The 22,214-nt window shown below is 45.1% G+C and overlaps 1 protein-coding gene across 1 annotated transcript in view; it reads right to left on the reverse strand.

Moving 5' to 3' along the window:
* Positions 1–365: 365 nt before the first annotated feature.
* Positions 366–22,214, reverse strand: part of PIPOX (pipecolic acid and sarcosine oxidase) — a 110,226-nt gene continuing 88,377 nt past the window's right edge. The window contains exons 7-8 of the mRNA XM_069761203.1: positions 22,061–22,136; positions 366–855 (exon numbers count right to left, since the gene is read on the reverse strand). Of these exons, the coding sequence (XP_069617304.1) occupies positions 725–855; positions 22,061–22,136 (207 nt within the window). The 3' untranslated portion in view covers positions 366–724. The remainder of the gene's footprint in view (positions 856–22,060; positions 22,137–22,214) is intronic.

Consider the following 22,214-nt stretch of genomic DNA (forward strand, 5'->3'; position numbering starts at 1 on the left):
TAACTTCACCAACTCGTACTATTTAGTGCTGATGCATCACACACATCAGATTACGAAAATATTTAAATACAGGTTGTAATGTAAAAAGTTAAGGGTGTGTATACTTTCACAAGCCACTGTAAGTTACATTACCATGTTGCTAAAAATGCATTAGTGATATCTTCATTGTTTTTCTAGTCCATGTGGTTATGTACTTCTGTACTTAGTGGCTTAAAAGCTACAAAAGAGAATTTGACATTTGCTAAATGAGGAAAATCACCCATGTGCATAGGCTAAAATTAGTCCACGTGTTGTGTGTTGTGCAAATGGACAGCCCATTAACCAACACTACGTACCATTATCATTAGATACCAATGAGATTAAGCTTTGTTTAAGTATTTTGTAGATTTATTTTCCCATTTTATAACACTTTAAACATGTAGTTTAGTATTTAACAACCTTCACCAACAAATATTAACATTAATGGTAATCACGCATCCATTACATTTACATATTGGAAATAGCACTTGATCAACACATGACATTGTCTGCAGGATGCAATCTGATATGTCTTCTATTTTTGTTAATTTCACTAAAAACGAAATCAGAGATCTTCATTGCGCTGAACAATTTCATATTTTTTTTTTATGCCAGGATTCATAAATGTAGCTTGATGTGCCTCGAGGTAATAGCACCAATTTTCTATAAAAAACCCCAACAGCTTATTTTCTTCTTATATACGGCATCACAAAGATGAATTTATTGGGCTCTTGAATCGAGATATACAGAACGGCTTTAGATCATATGATGATTGTTTCCCGATACTGAGATCACATAGTATCTTCCCAACCAGTGGAGAAAGTTTAAAACTGTGACCTGTTATAAAAGGGAACAGGTTAGAGAGTAAAATAATTATAGTAATAAATGAATAGTCCTGTTGAAAAAAAATAGATTTATATGTTTTCCTAATGAAAAAAAAAAAATAAAACTTCCTAATGCATTATCTAGAATGCCCTGATCTTGAGACCCAAGCTGGGTCGCGGCAGCTCCACATTCAGCTTGTACTCAACACAGGACAGATTTTGTGTTAGGCTATGGTCAGTCCGACAGCTATCTGATAAAACATCGGCCAGCACATGAGTCGCCCGTCAGGGCCGTGGGGTACTCGGTACCTGGTCTGGTACTTAAAGGGGATGTCATGGTGGCTGCAATCTGTGGCCCTGGGTGCCCAATTAAAGGGAAAGGTCTTTAAGGGGATTGGTGAATAAAGTTTGTGTTCGTGACTAGGGTTGAGCGAAACGGGTCGTTCATTTTCAAAAGTCGCCGACTTTTGGCAAAGTCGGGTTTCATGAAACCCGATCCGACCCCTGTGCGGGGTCGGCCATGCGGTACGCGACTTTCGCGCCAAAGTCGCGTTTCAATGACGCGAAAAGCGCCATTTCTCAGCCAATGAAGGTAAACGCAGAGTGTGGGCAGCGTGATGACATAGGTCCTGGTCCCCACCATCTTAGAGAAGGGCATTGCAGTGATTGGCTTGCTGTCTGCGGCGTCACAGGGGCTATAAAGGGGCGTTCCCGCCGACCGCCATGTTACTGCTGCTGATCTGAGCTTAGGGAGAGGTTGCTGCCGCTTCGTCAGAAGCAGGGATAGCGTTAGGGAGGGTCCATTAACCACCAAACCGCTTGTGCTGTAGCGATTTCCACTGCCCAACACCACCTTCGGTGTGCAGAGACAGTGGAAGCTACATTTTTTTTTTTCCCCTCAGCGCTGTAGCTCATTGGGCTGCCCTAGAAGGCTCCCTGATAGCTGCATTGCTGTGTGTACGCCGCTGTGCAAACCAACTGCTTTTTTCAAAGCACAAATCCTCTTGTTCCTTCCTTTCTGCACAGCTATCTTTTTTGTTTGTCCACACTTTTTATTTAATTTGTGCATCAGTCCACTCCTTATTGCTGCCTGCCATACCTGGCTGAGATTACTGCAGGGAGATAGTAATTGTTGGACACACCCTGGTTTTTTTTTTTTTTTTTGTGGGAGATTAAGATTGACATTTCTGCTAGAGTGCCATCCCTGTGTGTGCCATCTCTCACTCAGTGGGCCATAGAAAGCCTATTTATTTTTTTGCTTGATTTGGGTTATAAAATCTACCTGAAAAAATCACTACATCAATCAGTGGGAGAAAAATATTGGCCTCAGGGCTTGTGTGCCACTCCTGACTCCTGTGTGCATCATCACTCACTCAGTGGGCCATAGAAAGCCTATTTTTTTCTTTTTGCTTTATTTGGGTTCTAAATTCTACCTGAAAAAATCAATAAATCAATCAGTGGGAGATTAATATTGGCCTTTGGGCTTGTGTGCCAGTCCTAAGCGTGCCATCTCTCTCTCTCAGATAGTGGGCCATAGAAAGCCTATTTATTATTTTTTTTATTGGGTTTATAAATTTTCCCTGGAACAAAAAAAAAAATGTGGGAGATTAATATTGGCCTCTGGGCTTGTGTGCCAGTCCTGAGCGTGCCATCTCTCTCACAAATAGTGGGCCATAGAAAGCCTATTTATTTATTTTTTTGGGGTTTTATAAATTCTCCCTGGAAAAAAAAAGGGAGATTAATATTGGCCTTTGGGCTTGTGTGCCAGTCCTAAGCGTGCCATCTCTCTCTCTCAGATAGTGGGCCATAGAAAGCCTATTTATTATTTTTTTTATTGGGTTTATAAATTTTCCCTGAAAAAAAATAAAAAGTGGGAGATTAATATTGGCCTCTGGGCTTGTGTGCCAGTCCTGAGCGTGCCATCTCTCTCACAAATAGTGGGCCATAGAAAGCCTATTTATGTTTTTGGTTGATTTGGGTTCTAAATTCTACCTGAAAAAATCAATAAATCAATCAGTGGGAGATAAATATTGGCCTCTGGGCTTGTGTGCCACTCCTGACTCCTGTGTGCGTCATCTCTCACTCAGTGGGCCATAGAAAGCCTATTTTTTGTTTTATTTGTTTTATAAATTCTCCCTGAAAAAATCATTTTTATTTTATTTGGTTTCTAAATTCTTCCTGAAAAAATCATTTTTTTTTTATTATTTTTTTTTCTAAAGTCTCCCTGGAAAAAAAAAAAATCAAATCAGTGGGAGATTAATATTGCCCTTTCTGCTTGTGTGCCAGTCTTGACTCCTGGGTGTGCCATCTCTCTCTCTCTCTCCAATTGTGGGCCATAGAAAGCCTATTATTTTTTTAGCTTGATTTGGGTTCCAAAATCTACCTGAAAAAATCACTACATCAATCATTGGGAGAACAATATTGGCCTCTGGGCTTGTGTGCCACTCCTGACTCCTGTGTGCGTCATCTCTCACTCCGTGGGCCATAGAAAGCCTATTTTTTCTTTTATTTGTTTTCTAAATTCTCCCTGAAAAAATCATTTTATTTTATTTGGTTTCTAAATTCTTCCTGAAAAAATCATTTTATTCTATTATTTTTTTTTCCTAAAGTCTCCCTAAAAAAAAAAAAAAAATCAAATCAGTGGGAGATTAATATTGCCCTTTCTGCTTGTGTGCCAGTCTTGACTCCTGGGTGTGCCATCTCTCTCTCTCTCTCTCCAATTGTGGGCCATAGAAAGCCTATTATTTTTTTAGCTTGATTTGGGTTCCAAAATCTACCTGAAAAAATCACTACATCAATCAGTGGGAGATAAATATTGACCTCTGGGCTTGTGTGCCACTCCTGACTCCTGTGTGCGTCATCTCTCACTCAGTGGGCCATAGAAAGCCTTTTTTTGTTTTATTTGTTTTCTAAATTCTCCCTGAAAAAATCATTTTATTTTATTTGGTTTCTAAATTCTTCCTGAAAAAATCATTTTATTCTATTATTTTTTTTTCCTAAAGTCTCCCTGAAAAAAAAAAAAAATCAAATCAGTGGGAGATTAATATTTACATTTGTGCTTCAGTGACAGTCCTGCGTGTGTGGCATCTCTCTCATTTGTTGCCACCAACAACAGAGTGTGTAACATTGTGCCTGATTTTCGTTGTGGTCTCACTCACCTGTAAAGGGGTAGCTAAATCATACTGAAGTTATAGCTCACCGAGTAAGTTGTGTGACAGCAACAAATACCGTTAGTTTGGTTACGTTTTTAAAACAATGAGGAAGTCTGGTGGAAGAGGTCGTGGCCGGGGGCGTTCATTGTCAGCTGGTAATGAGGGTAGTGGTAGTGGTGGAGCATCAGCTGGTCGTGGGAAAAAAATATTGCACCTAAGTCTGGAGCTGTGGAGCCAGGTTCGTCGTCTGGCTACACAAGGCCTCGAACGCTCCCTTTTCTGGGAGTAGGAAAACCGCTTTTAAAGCCGGAGCAGCAAGAGCAAGTTTTGGCTTATCTTGCTGACTCAGCCTCTAGCTCTTTTGCCTTCCCTCGTGAAACTGGTAAATGTCAAAGCAGCGCGTCGTTAGTGGATGTTCACGGTCAGGGACAAGTTGCTTCCTTGTCCTCTTCAGCAAAAACAACAACAGAGAAGAATGCAGCAGGCGACACAACGGGTTACTCCATGGAGCTCTTTACACATACCGTCCCTGGCTTAGAAAGTGAAGCAGTTAACAGTCCATGCCCATTACAAGTTGAATCTGACATGGAGTGCACTGATGCACAGCCACAGCCAGACTACTATGCTGGTCCTTTGACTCAGACCACAACATTGCCCTCGCAGGGTAATGATCAAGAATCAGACCCTGATGAGACTATGTTGCCCCATCACAAACGCTATGCCACCAACCGACACGGTGACACAGACGAAGTTGCACACGAGCTACAAGAAGAGGTAATAGATGACCCAGTTCTTGACCCCGATTGGCAGCCATTGGGGGAACAGGGTGCAGGCGGCAGCAGTTCTGAAGCGGAGGAGGAGGGCCGCAGCAGGCATCAACATCGCAACAGGTTCCATCTGCCGGGCCCGTATCTTGCCCAAAACGTGTGGCAAAGCCAAAACCTGTTGGAGGACAGCGTGGCCATCCGGTTAAAGCTCAGTCTGCAATGCCTGAAAAGGTATCCGATGCTAGAAAGAGTGCAGTCTGGCATTTTTTTAAACAACATCCAATTGATCAGCGCAAAGTCATCTGTCAAAAATGTTCAACTACCTTAAGCAGAGGACAGAATCTGAAAAGTCTCAATACAAGTTGCATGCATAGACATTTAACCACCATGCATTTGCAAGCCTGGACTAACTACCAAACGTCCCTTAAGGTTGTAGCACCCTCGGCCAATGAAGCTAGTCAGCAATGCAACATCCCTTCCGGCAGTGTAGGGCCACCATTTTCCGCACCACCTGCAGTATCTGTGCAGGTTTCTTTGCCAGGCCAAAGCAGTCAGGGTCAGGGAATCACCAGTTTCGTAGTAGGAAAGACTGCATCTAGGGCACCGGCGGCAACAATACCATCTCCCACCGTCTCTCAGTCTGCCATGTCCACCGGCACCCCCGCTAGTTCCACGATCTCCAGCTCTCCAGTCCAGCTCACCCTACATGAGACTATGGTTAGAAAAAGGAAGTACTTAGCCTCGCATCCGCGTACACAGGGTTTGAACGCCCACATAGCTAGACTAATCTCGTTAGAGATGATGCCCTACCGGTTAGTTGAAAGCGAAGCTTTCAAAGCCCTGATGGACTACGCTGTACCACGCTACGAGCTACCCAGTCGACACTTTTTTTCCAGAAAAGCCATCCCAGCCCTCCACCAGCATGTTAAAGAGCGCATCGTCCATGCACTCAGGCAATCTGTGAGCACAAAGGTGCACCTGACAACAGATGCATGGACCAGTAGGCATGGCCAGGGACGTTACGTGTCCATCACGGCACACTGGGTGAATGTTGTGGATGCAGGGTCCACAGGGGACAGCAAGTTTGGGACAGTTCTGCCTAGCCCACGGTCTAGGAAACAGTTGGCTGTAGCCGTTCGCACCCCCTCCTCCTCCTCTTCGTCCTCCTGCAGAAGCGAGAGCTCGTCCACAGACCGCAGTCGCACAACCACTCCATCCGCAGCTGCCACTGTTGCACACCAGGTCTCCCATTATGGGGCAGCTACTGGCAAACGTCAGCAGGCTGTATTGGCTATGAAGTGTTTGGGCGACAACAGACACACCACGGAAGTTCTGTCCGAGTTCTTGCAGAAAGAAACGCAGTCGTGTCTGGGCACTGTAGATCTTGAGGCAGGCAAGGTAGTGAGTGATAACGGAAGGAATTTCATGGCTGCCATCTCCCTTTCCCAACTGAAACACATTCCTTGCCTGGCTCACACCTTAAACCTGGTGGTGCAGTGCTTCCTGAAAAGTTATCCCGGGTTATCCGACCTGCTCCTCAAAGTGCGTGGACTTTGCTCACATATCCGCAGTTCGCCCGTACACTCCAGCCGTATGCAGACCTATCAGCGTTCTTTGAACCTTCCCCAGCATCGCCTAATCATAGACGTTGCAACAAGGTGGAACTCAACACTGCACATGCTTCAGAGACTGTGCGAACAGAGGCGGGCTGTTATGTTTTTGTGGGAGGATACACATACACGGGCAGGCAGTAGGATGGCAGACATGGAGTTGTCAGGTGTGCAGTGGTCGAAGATTCAAGACATGTGTCAAGTCCTTCAGTGTTTTGAGGAATGCACACGGCTGGTTAGTGCAGACAACGCCATAATAAGCATGAGCATCCCCCTAATGCGTCTGCTGATGCAAAGTTTGACGCACATAAAGGATCAGGCGTCTGCAGCTGAGGAAGAGGAAAGCCTTGATGACAGTCAGCCATTGTCTGGCCAGGGCAGTGTACAGGACGAGTTAGCGGGCGAAGAGGAGGACGAGGAGGATGATGGGGATGATTATATTTTTAATGAGGAAGCTTTTCCGGGGCCACTGGAAATTGGTGGCGCGGCAAGGCCGGGTTCTGGTTTTTGGAGGGACACAAGTGACGTGGATTTGCCTGAAACTGCCCCTCAACCAATCACAACCGCAGATTTGACAACTGGAACTTTGGCCCACATGGCGGATTATGCCTTACGTATCCTCAAAAGGGACACACTCATAACTAAAATGATGAACGATGACGATTACTGGTTGGCCTGCCTCCTTGATCCTCGATATAAAGGCAAATTGCAAAATATAATGCCACATGAGAACTTGGAACTAATATTAGCAACCAAACAATCAACTCTTGTTGACCGTTTGCTTCTGGCATTCCCTGCACACAGCGCCCGTGATCGTTCTCACACGAGCTGCAGGGGCCAGCAGACCAGAGGAGTTAGAGGGGCAGAAATCAGAAGTGGCGTTGGCCAGAGGGGTTTTCTGACCAGGTTGTGGAGTGATTTTGCTATGACCGCAGACAGGACAGGTACTGCAGCATCAATTCAAAGTGACAGGAGACAACATTTGTCCAGTATGGTTACAAACTATTTTTCATCCCTTATCGATGTTCTCCCTCAACCGTCATTCCCATTTGATTACTGGGCATCAAAATTAGACACCTGGCTAGAATTGGCAGAATATGCATTGCAGGAGCTTGCTTGCCCGGCAGCTAGTGTCCTATCAGAAAGAGTATTCAGTGCTGCAGGTTCAATACTAACAGAAAAAAGGACTCGTCTGGCTACCCAAAATGTAGATGATCTAACCTTCATTAAAATGAACCACAACTGGATTTCGAAATCTTTTGCCCCACCTTGCCCGGCTGACACCTAGCTTTCCTATGAAAAGGTCTTGCCTGTGGACTATTCTGAATGCCTTTTCCAATCTCGTAATTTTCTGCACCTGATTGTCCAGCATACGATATGTTTACACCTCACTAAATGGCCAAACTCCCCACACGGGGCCGTGGTATCGACACTTGGCGACAGCACCCGTGAGAGTGCTGTTTGTCTGAAGAGGTGGGTGTGCCCGCTTTTGGTCGACGGCACTGCCACTGGGTCCCTACTAGTACAATAAAGTGTCTCTGGCGGTGGTGGTGCGCACCCAACGTCAGACACACCATTGTAATATGAGGGGCCCTGGGCCTGTACCGCCGGCCACAAGACAGTCCCCCCCCCAGCTCAAACAGTGCTCTACCACTTGCAAAATTATCTCACAGCTCCACCAATGTTTAGTCTATGCGCTGACATCCTTCAATGCCTGCCACTGACAATACCATTGTATTGACATTTTTGTTATGTTAGGCCTTCGAAGCCTGTCTGCGGTCACTCCTTCCACTATGCCTCCACTGACCACACCACTGCTGCCCGTGTACCCCTGGAACCAATTTAAAATTGCCTACAGCCAGCCCAATTTTTTTATTTTAGGCCTTCGATGCCTGTCTGGGGTCCGTTCTTTCTACTACTACTACTACACTGACCAGGCCACTGCTGCCCGTGTACCCCTGGAACCAATTTAAAATTGCCTACAGCCATGTGTTATTATTTTAGGCCTTCGATGCCTGTCTGCGGTCATTCCTTCCACTAGGCCTCCACTGACCACACCACTGCTGCCCGTGTACCCCTGGAACCAATTTAAAATTGCCTACAGCCAGCCCAATTTTTTTATTTTAGGCCTTCGATGCCTGTCTGCGGTCACTCCTTACAATATGCCTCCACTGACCACACCACTGCTGACCGTGTACCCCTGGAACCAATTTAAAATTGCCTACAGCCAGCCCAATTTTTTTATTTTAGGCCTTCGATGCCTGTCTGCGGTCACTCCTTCCACTAGGCCTCCACTGACCACACCACTGCTGCCCGTGTACCCCTGGAACCAATTTAAAATTGCCTAGAGCCAGCCCAATTTTTTTATTTTAGGCCTTCGATGCCTGTCTGCGGTCATTCCTTCCACTAGGCCTCCACTGACCACACCACTGCTGCCCGTGTACCCCTGGAACCAATTTAAAATTGCCTACAGCCAGCCCAATTTTTTTATTTTAGGCCTTCGATGCCTGTCTGCGGTCACTCCTTACAATATGCCTCCACTGACCACACCACTGCTGCCCGTGTACCCCTGGAACCAATTTAAAATTGCCTACAGCCATGTGTTATTATTTTAGGCCTTCGATGCCTGTCTGCGGTCACTCCTTACAATATGCCTCCACTGACCACACCACTGCTGCCCGTGTACCCCTGGAACCAATTTAAAATTGCCTACAGCCAGCCCAATATTTTTATTTTAGGCCTTCGATGCCTGTCTGCGGTCACTCCTTCCACTAGGCCTCCACTGACCACACCACTGCTGCCCGTGTACCCCTTGAACCAATTTAAAATTGCCTACAGCCAGCCCAATTTTTTTATTTTAGGCCTTCGATGCCTGTCTGCGGTCACTCCTTCCACTAGGCCTCCACTGACCACACCACTGCTGCCCATGTACCCCTGGAACCAATTTAAAATTGCCTAAAGCCATGTGTTATTATTTTAGGCCTTCGATGCCTGTCTGCGGTCACTCCTTACAATATGCCTCCACTGACCACACCACTGCTGCCCGTGTACCCCTGGAACCAATTTAAAATTGCCTACAGCCAGCCCAATTTTTTTATTTTAGGCCTTCGATGCCTGTCTGCGGTCACTCCTTCCACTAGGCCTCCACTGACCACACCACTGCTGCCCGTGTACCCCTGGAACCAATTTAAAATTGCCTAAAGCCATGTGTTATTATTTTAGGCCTTCGATGCCTGTCTGCGGTCACTCCTTACAATATGCCTCCACTGACCACACCACTGCTGCCGGTGTACCCCTGGAACCAATTTAAAATTGCCTACAGCCAGCCCAATTTTTTTATTTTAGGCCTTCGATGCCTGTCTGCGGTCACTCCTTCCACTAGGCCTCCACTGACCACACCACTGCTGCCCGTGTACCCCTGGAACCAATTTAAAATTGCCTACAGCCATGTGTTATTATTTTAGGCCTTCGATGCCTGTCTGCGGTCACTCCTTACAATATGCCTCCACTGACCACACCCCTGCTGCCCGTGTACCCCTGGAACCAATTTAAAATTGCCTACAGCCAGCCCAATTTTTTTATTTTAGGCCTTCGATGCCTGTCTGCGGTCACTCCTTCCACTAGGCCTCCACTGACCACTCCACTGCTGCCCGTGTACCCCTGGAACCAATTTAAAATTGCCTACAGCCATGTGTTATTATTTTAGGCCTTCGATGCCTGTCTGCGGTCACTCTTTACAATATGCCTCCACTGACCACACCACTGCTGCCCGTGTACCCCTGGAACCAATTTAAAATTGCCTACAGCCAGCCCAATTTTTTTATTTTAGGCCTTCGATGCCTGTCTGCGGTCCGTTCTTTCTACTACTACTACACTGACAAGGCCACTGCTGCCCGTGTACCCCTGGAACCAATTTAAAATTGCCTACAGCCATGTGTTATTATTTTAGGCCTTTGATGCCTGTCTGCGGTCACTCCTTCCACTAGGCCTCCACTGACCACACCACTGCTGCCCGTGTACCCCTAGAACCTATTTATAATTGCATAGAGCATCCTTTTTTTAATAGTAGGCGTACAAAGTCTGTCTGCGGTTCACTATTGAAATTGTCCTCCACTGCCCAGAGCACTGCAGCTTGTGTACCCCTGTAACTTTTTTCTGCTGCAGTGAGCCACATTTTTGGTTTGAGTCCTACTACCTGTGTCTGTCTGCGCCACTCAATTCAGCTGTGTTCCTTTGAAAAAAGCTGAGCATCAATAGTCTTGTTTTCAGCCTCTAGGAATTTTAAAACTGCATTGGGTGTACAACTTTGGTAGGGCCTACTAACGGTGTCTGCCTCCCCAAGGTGTTCCCCAGGATTCCTCTCCATTGCTTCAATCTTCATGCTCTCGTTTAGTAGTTGTTGGAAACTACGCTGCATTAGGCCTACAAATTGGGTATGGGGTGTAGAGAGATGGTGTGTTCCACTCCAAGGTGTTCTCCAGGTTGCCTTTCCTGAGCTTCAATCTTCATGCTCTCGTTTAGTAGTTGTTGGAAACTACGCTGCATTAGGCCTACAAATTGGGTATGGGGTGTAGAGAGATGGTGTGTTCCACTCCAAGGTGTTCTCCAGGTTGCCTTTCCTGAGCTTCAATCTTCATGCTCTCGTTTAGTAGTTGTTGGAAACTACGCTGCATTAGGCCTACAAATTGGGTATGGGGTGTAGAGAGATGGTGTGTTCCACTCCAAGGTGTTCCCAAGGTTTCCTCTCCATTGCTTCGATCTTCATGCTCTCGTTTAGTAGTTGTTGGAAACTACGCTGCATTAGGCCTACATATTGGGTATGGGGTGTAGAGAGATGGTGTGTTCCACTCCAAGGTGTTCCCCAGGTTTCCTCTCCATTGCTTCGATCTTCATGCTCTCGTTTAGTAGTTGTTGGAAACTACGCTGCATTAGGCCTACAAATTGGGTATGGGGTGTAGAGAGATGGTGTGTTCCACTCCAAGGTGTTCTCCAGGTTGCCTTTCCTGAGCTTCAATCTTCATGCTCTCGTTTAGTAGTTGTTGGAAACTACGCTGCATTAGGCCTACAAATTGGGTATGGGGTGTAGAGAGATGGTGTGTTCCACTCCAAGGTGTTCTCCAGGTTGCCTTTCCTGAGCTTCAATCTTCATGCTCTCGTTTAGTAGTTGTTGGAAACTACGCTGCATTAGGCCTACAAATTGGGTATGGGGTGTAGAGAGATGGTGTGTTCCACTCCAAGGTGTTCTCCAGGTTGCCTTTCCTGAGCTTCAATCTTCATGCTCTCGTTTAGTAGTTGTTGGAAACTACGCTGCATTAGGCCTACAAATTGGGTATGGGGTGTAGAGAGATGGTGTGTTCCACTCCAAGGTGTTCTCCAGGTTGCCTTTCCTGAGCTTCAATCTTCATGCTCTCGTTTAGTAGTTGTTGGAAACTACGCTGCATTAGGCCTACAAATTGGGTATGGGGTGTAGAGAGATGGTGTGTTCCACTCCAAGGTGTTCCCAAGGTTTCCTCTCCATTGCTTCGATCTTCATGCTCTCGTTTAGTAGTTGTTGGAAACTACGCTGCATTAGGCCTACAAATTGGGTATGGGGTGTAGAGAGATGGTGTGTTCCACTCCAAGGTGTTCCCCAGGTTTCCTCTCTATTGCTTCGATCTTCATGCTCTCGTTTAGTAGTTGTTGGAAACTACGCTGCATTAGGCCTACAAATTGGGTATGGGGTGTAGAGAGATGGTGTGTTCCACTCCAAGGTGTTCTCCAGGTTGCCTTTCCTGAGCTTCGATCTTCATGCTCTCGTTTAGTAGTTGTTGGAAACTACGCTGCATTAGGCCTACAAATTGGGTATGGGGTGTAGAGAGATGGTGTCTTCCACTCCAAGGTGTTCCCCAGGTTTCCTCTCCATTGCTTCGATCTTCATGCTCTCGTTTAGTAGTTGTAGAAAACTACACTGCATTAGGCCTACAAATTGGGTATGGGGTGTAGAGAGATGGTGTGTTCCACTCCAAGGTGTTCCCCAGGTTTCGTCCACATTGCTTTGGTCTTCCGACTCTCGTTTAGTAGTTGTAGAAAACTACACTGCATTAGGCCTACAAATTGGGTACGGGGTGTAGAGAGACGGTGTGTTACACTCCAAGGTGTTCCCCAGGTTTCGTCCACATTGCTTCGATCTTCCGACTCTCGTTTAGTAGTTGTTGAAAACTACACTGCATTAGGCCTACAAATTGGGTATGGGGTGTAGAGAGATGGTGTGTTCCACTCCAAGGTGTTCTCCAGGTTGCCTTTCCTGAACTTCTATCTTCAGGCTCTCATTAAATTGTAGTTAAATGGAACAACTGCATTTGGCGTACTAGTTGGTTTGGGGCCTACTATCGGTGTCTGCCACTCCTTGCTGTTCTCCTGGTTTCCTGTTCTGAAATTCCATTTTCAGGCTCTTGTTAAGTAGTTGTTAATGTTAGACTGCATTTGGCCTACTAGTTGGGTTGGGGCCTACTATCAGTGTCTGCCACTCCTTGCTGTTCTCCTCAACTGAACAAAACTGGGCCGCCTGTTTACTACGGTTGCCAATTTTGAACTGCATGTCGACTACTTACTGATTTGGGCCTACTCTCTGTGTCAGCCTCTCATTCCAGTTGTCCTCCACTGCAATGCCCCCTGGTTAGTCCTGTGTTACCAATTTTGAACTGCATTTAGCCCACTTTATTCTTTGGGCCTATATCTGTGTTTCCTCCTCATCCTGCCCATTGCCCAGCCAGTGATAGATGAGTCTGCTGGTACATTGACCCATAACGCAAAATTCCCCGTGCATGCTACACAGCAAGATTGTGACCCTGCTGAAAGTCAGGTTCCTCTTCCCGCATACCATACCACCTTACACGGGGACAAAGAGGAAGGTGCAGATGAAAGTGCAGGTTCCTTCATCAGGTGGGGGGAGGAATACTAGTTGGCGACATCACTGGCACAGGGCCTCTCATAGTACGCAAAAGTGTTGCTGCCGGTGGGAGGCGCCCCCGCCGTGCAAACACACCGCTGTACTTTGAGGGGCCCTGTGCCAGTGCCAATGCCAACGAGTGGGCCCCCCCTGCTTGCTCAGGATCACAGCACTTGCAAAGTTTAAATACTTACCTCTCCCTGCTCCACTGCTGTGACGTGGTCCAGATTTACTGGGCCCACTAATTACTTGAACCAGCCCTACCCCCCACAACTTTAGCCAAATGACCCCCAATTTCAAATGCCTTCCAATTATTATAAGGTAAATTACGATTGACAAGCTTCTTTAACAAGAATGGATGTTTTTGCCATTAAAATGGGCAGTGTAGGTGTTTTCCTGGCCTCCACTCACTGCCGACTATGCTCCCCCATTGACTTGCATTGGGTTTCGTGTTTCGGGCGATACCCGACTTTTCGCGATAATCGGCCGATTCCACTCGACTCGACTTCTAAGATAGTCGGGTTTCGCGAAACACGGCTCGACTCTAAAAAGGTCAAGGTCGCTCAACCCTATTCGTGACGCCACCTGTGGCATTCGGTCAGTGGGGACCGACGCTGCTTAAAGGGGTCCTCTGGGGTGATGTTATGGCAGCTAGATAGAAAAATAGGAGACAAAAAAGCGCAAATAGGGTCTTATCCCCAGGATTGCTTCTAATCAATTGTGAGTTAACTCCTCACCTGGTGATACACAGTACAGGCGTGTAGTTTGTCAGCTGCTGCAGATCCACAGGTCGGCGCTGCGACCTCTCAGAACCGTTAAACTAGATGAAATGTGGATTAAATCCGCGCTGCTGCAACAAATAATGGATCCAGATATAATTGTAAGGTGTTCGGGTGGTTTATTCAACGCGTTTCGAAGCTCATGGCTTCTTCTTCAGGAAGTTTCCACACAAAGATAAGAAGTTCCTGAAGAAGAAGCCATGAGCTTCGAAACGCGTTGAATAAACCACCCGAACACCTTACAATTATATCTGGATCCATTATTTGTCGCAGCAGCGCGGATTTAATCCACATTTCATCTAGTTTAATGGCAGCTAGATGGTATAACTTCCCACAGGTGAAGTAGGTCCCCAGGGCTCCCGGTGTATAGATGAGGATGGTGAGTGATGCAGTAAAGAATGGAGGACACAGGTTTGCAGTCTCTTTACTTGGTTTACTGTAGCTTTAGGCAACCGCAGTCCAGGGCACCAGATCACAGGTTCAGGCAGGGTCTGGCCGGCTTGGAAGCAAGTTCAGAGTCCCCTCTACCAGTTGGGGATGAAAGCCTTCCTCATGCGCAGTGGTATTGTAGTTCCTTACTGCCTATGGCTTCTAGCAAGGTCCTCACAGTTCCTCTCTGTCCTCCATAAAGGTGGGACACAAACCTGTATGAAAAGTGAGTCAAGCCTTTTTATAGGGTTTTCTATCACGACTCGGGCCCTATGTGTCACTGTGCCTCCAGGGTTTAAAAGGCGGACAGGTAACTTAAAGTCCAGCTGTCCTGCCGGTTTCTGCTATGCCTCTTGGAGCCCGACACAGCCTCAGTCTTCCTGGTACCGGTGTCTGCGCTCAGCCAGGGAGGTAGCCCAGTCACAGCTATCCTTCCCAGATGTCTCTCTCCTGTGCTTTACTCTCCTGCATGCTCTCTTCAACTGTCCTTCTTTCGGTATCTCTTTCCCCAGGAGCTGCAGCTACTACCGCTGCACGCCCCCCTTCAGTCCTTCTGACACTCTCTGTCTGACTGCACACTACTCTGTCTTCCTGATATACTGCTCTCTGACTTCTCCTCCAGCCAGAATATATATCAAGGGCGGTTCCCCGGAAAGCCGGGTTCAGAGCTCCCCCTTCTGGCTTGGATTGCAAACATGTTGCATGTATGTGTTTACCTGATAGAAGAGATCTTCCCTTTCTTCCAAGCTTGACATCACTCTCCCCGTGAGGAAAACAATGCCACTGTAACTATCAGGACCCTGGGGTGTTACACACATGTCCGATGTATACGCTCGTGTGATCAAGCCCGTAGTGTAAATTGCAGGTGGAAAGGCAACAATGATAGCAAGAATGGATTTTTTTTTCAACAATGATTTACTGCTAGTTGAGATCGAGAAAAAATGCAGTTTTCATAGGTGTTAAGAAAAATACCAAGGTTATCTTCTAGTCTCTTTACGTAGATGGGTTCTGAACTTAATCAGTCTTGGAATCCTTTCAGTCACAGACAGTGGACCCCAGGGCTCCGGGTCTTGCAGCTAAGACCTCTGAGGTTCCTGATGTCTTGCCCTGCACTGCAGCGAGAACATGTGCTCTTTATGGGGCACAACCTGGTGCCGGATTCCTGCTGTCCTGTACATAGTCTCTTTTTGCACCTGGTGTCTCTGCCAGACCACCTTCTCCCACTAGCGGTCACAGTCTGCCTCCTTCTCCTACAGCTCTCTGACAACTACTGAGGTTGCCTGATGTCCCCACCAGTCACTCTGATCCAACCAGCTACTCTCTTTCTCTTTGACTGTTCCCCAGGACACACACATTGACATGTGCACCCTAAAAAATCTTCCCTCACTATATCCAAAAGGAACGTTCCTACATTCTTTCATGGATGCTACAGAAAGGATTTGGCTCAATCGACTGACTAGAACTGGATCATCTTTCTTGCATGTTCTTCAGTAGTCTCGAGATATTGAAGCACCATTGCCATGTGTTATATTGGTGGTGTAATGGGTACATCTGTGTTAATAGGAACCTGTCAGTATGCTTTTACACTACCATTCAAAAGTTTAGGGTCACCCAGACAATTTTGTGTTTTCCATGAAAACTCATACTTTTAGAAATCAAATGAGTTGCCAAATGAATTTAAAATCTAGTCCAGACATTGACAAGGTTAAAAAAAAAAAGATTTTTATTTGAAATAATAATTTTCTCCTTTAAACTTTGCATTGGTCAAAGAATGCTCCCTTCGCAGCAATAACAGCATTGCAGACCTTTGGCATTCTAGTAGTTAATTTGCTGAGGTGATCTGGAGAAATTTCATCCTGTGCTTCCAGAAGCCCCTCTCACAGACTGGTTTGGCTTGATGGACACTTTTTGCGTACCATACGGCCAAGCTGCTCCCACAACTTCTCAATGGTTTGGAGATCTATTTACTGCTCTGGCCACTCCATTACAGATAGAATACCAGCTGCCTGCTTCTTCCCTAAATAGTTCTTGCATAATTTGAAATGAAATGAAATTGGCTCCAATCAAGCGCTGTCCACAGGGTATGGCATGGCATTGCAAAATGGAGTGGTAGCCTTCCTTATTCAATATCCCTTTTACCTTGTACAAATCTTCCACTTTACCAGCACCAAAGCAACCACAGACCATCACATTACCTCCACCATGCTTGACAGATGGCGTCAGACACTCTTCCAGCATCTTTTGAGCTGTTCTGCGTCTCACAAATGTTCTTCTGTGTGATCCAAACACCTCAAACTTGGATTCGTCTGTCCATAACACATTTTTCCAATCTTCCTCTGTCCAATGTCTGTGTTCTTTTGCCCATATTAATCTGTTCCTTTTATTAGCCAGTCTCAGATACGGCTTTTTCTTTGCCACTCTGCCCTGAAGGCCAGCATCCCGGAGTCGCCTCTTCACTGTAGACATTGACACTGGCGTTTTGCATATACTATTTAATGAAGCTGCCAGTTGAGCACCTATGAGGCGTCAATTTCTCAAACTACAGACTCTAATGTACTTGTCTTGTTGCTCAGTTGTGCAGCAGGGCCTCCCACTTCTCTTTCTACTCTGGTTAGAGCCTGTTTGTGCTCTCCTCTGAAGGGAGTAGTACACACCGTTGTAGGAAATCTTCAGTTTCTTGGCAATTTCTCTCATGGAATAGCCTTCATTTCTAAGAACAAGAATAGGCTGTCGAGTTTCACATGAATGTTCTTTTTTTTCTGGCCATTTTGAGAGTTTAATGGAACCAACAAATGTAATGCCCCCGATTCTCAACTAGCTCAAAGGAAGGTCAGGTTTATAGGTTCTCTAATCAGCCAAACTGTCTTCAGCTGTGCTAACATACCTTCACAAGAGTTTTCAAGGGTATTCTAACATACATTAGCCTTCTTACAAGTTAGCAAACACAAAGTACCATAAGAACACTGGAGTGATGATTGTTGGAAATGGGCCTCTATACACCTATGAAGATATTGCATTACAAACTAGACGTTTACAGCTAGAATATTCATTTACCACATTAACAATGTATAGAGTGTATTTCTGAATCATTTAATGTTAGCTTCATTGGAAAAAACTGTGCTTTTCTTTAAAAAATAAGGACATTTCTAAGTGACCTGAAACTTTTGAACGATAGTGTACATCTTGAAGTAGAAGTACGGCCTTACAAGTGCTAGCGCTCGAATAAAAATAATACCATTTTTGTAGAGATCCGATGTGGCAGTCATGAGAAACCTAGTGTAAAAGCCATACACAAATCAGAATAGAATATGCCACTACTTCTATATATAAAATCGTGCAGATAGGTTTTGTTTGGGAGCAAGCAAAAAGTGGAGCAGCCAAGACCTGGAAAAGGTACTAATACCTGAAGATTTGGGCACTTTTGATAATACAAGTAAACTATTAAGTCTTATATTTTATTATTAAGGAAAAATCTAAACATATTAAGCATGAAAATAAGCATTTTTTTCAACTGTCTAGTACAGGATATAAGCAGTCAATTCATGACTCAAAGACTATAAAAAAAAAAACCAACAAAAAAAAATCAGTCCATTTGCTAGCAGAATTCATTATTCACTTGGTAATACATATGTAGTAACTAGGGTTGAGCGACCTTTACTTTTATAGGATCGGGTCGGGTTTCACGAAACCCGACTTTTTCAAAAGTCGGGTCGAGTGAAATTGGCCGTTCCTATAAAAAAGTCGGGGTCGGGGTCGCCCGAAACTCGAAACCCAATGCAGTGCATTGGGTTTCCAATGGTTCCCAGGGTCTGAAGGAGCGGAAACTCTCCTTCAGGCCCTGGGATCCATATTTAAGTGTAAAATAAAGAATTAAAATAAAAAAATATCGCTATACTTACCCTCTGACGCGCCCTGGTACTAACCGGGAACCTTCCTTCCTTCGAATCAGCGCTTGCAGGACCTTGCGGTGACTAGAAGCAGAAATATCTACAGGTAACTTTGACATAGTGGGAATAACCGAGACATGGTTAGATGAAAGCTATGACTGGGCAGTTAACTTACAGGGTTACAGTCTGTTTAGAAAGGATCGTAAAAATAGGAGAGGAGGAGGGGTTTGTCTCTATGTAAAGTCTTGTCTAAAGTCCACTTTAAGGGAGGATATTAGTGAAGGAAATGAGGATGTCGAGGCCATATGGGTCGAAATTCATGGAGGGAAAAATGGTAACAAAATTCTCATTGGGGTCTGTTATAAACCCCCAAATATAACAGAAACCATGGAAAGTCTACTTCTAAAGCAGATAGATGAAGCTGCAACCCATAATGAGGTCCTGGTTATGGGGGACTTTAACTACCCGGATATTAACTGGGAAACAGAAACCTGTGAAACCCATAAAGGCAACAGGTTTCTGCTAATAACCAAGAAAAATTATCTTTCACAATTGGTGCAGAATCCAACCAGAGGAGCAGCACTTTTAGACCTAATACTATCTAATAGACCTGACAGAATAACAAATCTGCAGGTGGTTGGGCATCTAGGAAATAGCGACCACAATATTGTGCAGTTTCACCTGTCTTTCACTAGGGGGACTTGTCAGGGAGTCACAAAAACACTGAACTTTAGGAAGGCAAAGTTTGACCAGCTTAGAGATGCCCTTAATCTGGTAGACTGGGACAATATCCTCAGAAATAAGAATACAGATAATAAATGGGAAATGTTTAAGAACATCCTAAATAGGCAGTGTAAGCGGTTTATACCTTGTGGGAATAAAAGGACTAGAAATAGGAAAAACCCAATGTGGCTAAACAAAGAAGTAAGACAAGCAATTAACAGTAAAAAGAAAGCATTTGCACTACTAAAGCAGGATGGCACCATTGAAGCTCTAAAAAACTATAGGGAGAAAAATACTTTATCTAAAAAACTAATTAAAGCTGCCAAAAAGGAAACAGAGAAGCACATTGCTAAGGAGAGTAAAACTAATCCCAAACTGTTCTTCAACTATATCAATAGTAAAAGAATAAAAACTGAAAATGTAGGCCCCTTAAAAAATAGTGAGGAAAGAATGGTTGTAGATGACGAGGAAAAAGCTAACATATTAAACACCTTCTTCTCCACGGTATTCACGGTGGAAAATGAAATGCTAGGTGAAATCCCAAGAAACAATGAAAACCCTATATTAAGGGTCACCAATCTAACCCAAGAAGAGGTGCGAAACCGGCTATATAAGATTAAAATAGATAAATCTCCGGGTCCGGATGGCATACACCCACGAGTACTAAGAGAACTAAGTAATGTAATAGATAAACCATTATTTCTTATTTTTAGGGACTCTATAGCGACAGGGTCTGTTCCGCAGGACTGGCGCATAGCAAATGTGGTGCCAATATTCAAAAAGGGCTCTAAAAGTGAACCTGGAAATTATAGGCCAGTAAGTCTAACCTCTATTGTTGGTAAAATATTTGAAGAGTTTCTGAGGGATGTTATTCTGGATTATCTCAATGAGAATAACTGTTTAACTCCATATCAGCATGGGTTTATGAGAAATCGCTCCTGTCAAACCAATCTAATCAGTTTTTATGAAGAGGTAAGCTATAGGCTGGACCACGGTGAGTCATTGGACGTGGTATATCTCGATTTTTCCAAAGCGTTTGATACCGTGCCGCACAAGAGGTTGGTACACAAAATGAGAATGCTTGGTCTGGGGGAAAATGTGTGTAAATGGGTTAGTAACTGGCTTAGTGATAGAAAGCAGAGGGTGGTTATAAATGGTATAGTCTCTAACTGGGTCGCTGTGACCAGTGGGGTACCGCAGGGGTCAGTATTGGGACCTGTTCTCTTCAACATATTCATTAATGATCTGGTAGAAGGTTTACACAGTAAAATATCGATATTTGCAGATGATACAAAACTATGTAAAGCAGTTAATACAAGAGAAGATAGTATTCTGCTACAGATGGATCTGGATAAGTTGGAAACTTGGGCTGAAAGGTGGCAGATGAGGTTTAACAATGATAAATGTAAGGTTATACACATGGGAAGAAGGAATCAATATCACCATTACACACTGAATGGGAAACCACTGGGTAAATCTGACAGGGAGAAGGACTTGGGGATCCTAGTTAATGATAAACTTACCTGGAGCAGCCAGTGCCAGGCAGCAGCTGCCAAGGCAAACAGGATCATGGGGTGCATTAAAAGAGGTCTGGATACACATGATGAGAGCATTATACTGCCTCTGTACAAATCCCTAGTTAGACCGCACATGGAGTACTGTGTCCAGTTTTGGGCACCGGTGCTCAGGAAGGATATAATGGAACTAGAGAGAGTACAAAGGAGGGCAACAAAATTAATAAAGGGGATGGGAGAACTACAATACCAAGATAGATTAGCGAAATTAGGATTATTTAGTCTAGAAAAAAGACGACTGAGGGGCGATCTAATAACCATGTATAAGTATATAAGGGGACAATACAAATATCTCGCTGAGGATCTGTTTATACCAAGGAAGGTGACATGCACAAGGGGGCATTCTTTGCGTCTGGAGGAGAGAAGGTTTTTCCACCAACATAGAAGAGGATTCTTTACTGTTAGGGCAGTGAGAATCTGGAATTGCTTGCCTGAGGAGGTGGTGATGGCGAACTCAGTCGAGGGGTTCAAGAGAGGCCTGGATGTCTTCCTGGAGCAGAACAATATTGTATCATACAATTATTAGGTTCTGTAGAAGGACGTAGATCTGGGGATTTATTATGATGGAATATAGGCTGAACTGGATGGACAAATGTCTTTTTTCGGCCTTACTAACTATGTTACTATGTTACTATGTTACTATGTCGCGGTGACGTCGCGGCTTGTGATTGTTCGCGCGGCCGCCCATGTGACCGCTCGCGCGACCAATCACAAGCAGCGAAGTCACCGCGACGTCACGCAAGGTCCTGCAAGCGCTGATTCTTAGGAAGGAAGGCTGCCGGAAAGAAGCAGAGCGCGTCCGAGGGGAGTATATTCCTATTAGGTACATACTCACCCTCGGACGCGCCCTGCTTCTTTCCGGCAGCCTTCCTTCCTAAGAATCAGCGCTTGCAGGACCTTGCGTGATGTCGCGGCTTGTGATTGGTCGCGCGAGCGGTCACATGGGCGGCCGCGCGACCAATCACAAGCCGCGACGTCACCGCGACGTCACCGCAAGGTCCTGCAAGCGCTGATTCGAAGGAAGGAAGGTTCCCGGTTAGTACCAGGGCGCGTCAGAGGGTAAGTATAGCGATATTTTTTATTTTAATTCTTTATTTTACATTAAATATGGATTCCGATACCGATTTCCGATATTGCAAACATATCGGAACTCGGGATCGGAATTCCGATACCACATTCAGAAGATCGCCGACTTCATGGCAGACCCCACACAGGGGTTGGGTCGGGTTTCATGAAACCCGACTTTGCCAAAAGTCGGCGACTTCTGAAAGTGGCCAACCCGTTTCGCTCAACCCTAGTAGTAACTATAGATTCTTTATAGTTTTGCTGCAGAAAAGTCAAAAGTAATATGCAGGATACTATCGCTCACCTGAAAATCCAGACCCTATCACAATGTTTTTGTGCAGTGGGTGATAGTCCAAAATAAAATTACAGTCTGGGGTATTCTACAGAGGAAAGAAAAAGTTATGTAAAATCAGTCTGATAAGTGATGTAATAAATAATTAACATCAGGGATAGCAGCT

The sequence above is a fragment of the Ranitomeya imitator genome, chromosome 3 (assembly GCF_032444005.1).
Source record: "Ranitomeya imitator isolate aRanImi1 chromosome 3, aRanImi1.pri, whole genome shotgun sequence".
Taxonomy (NCBI): domain Eukaryota; kingdom Metazoa; phylum Chordata; class Amphibia; order Anura; family Dendrobatidae; genus Ranitomeya; species Ranitomeya imitator.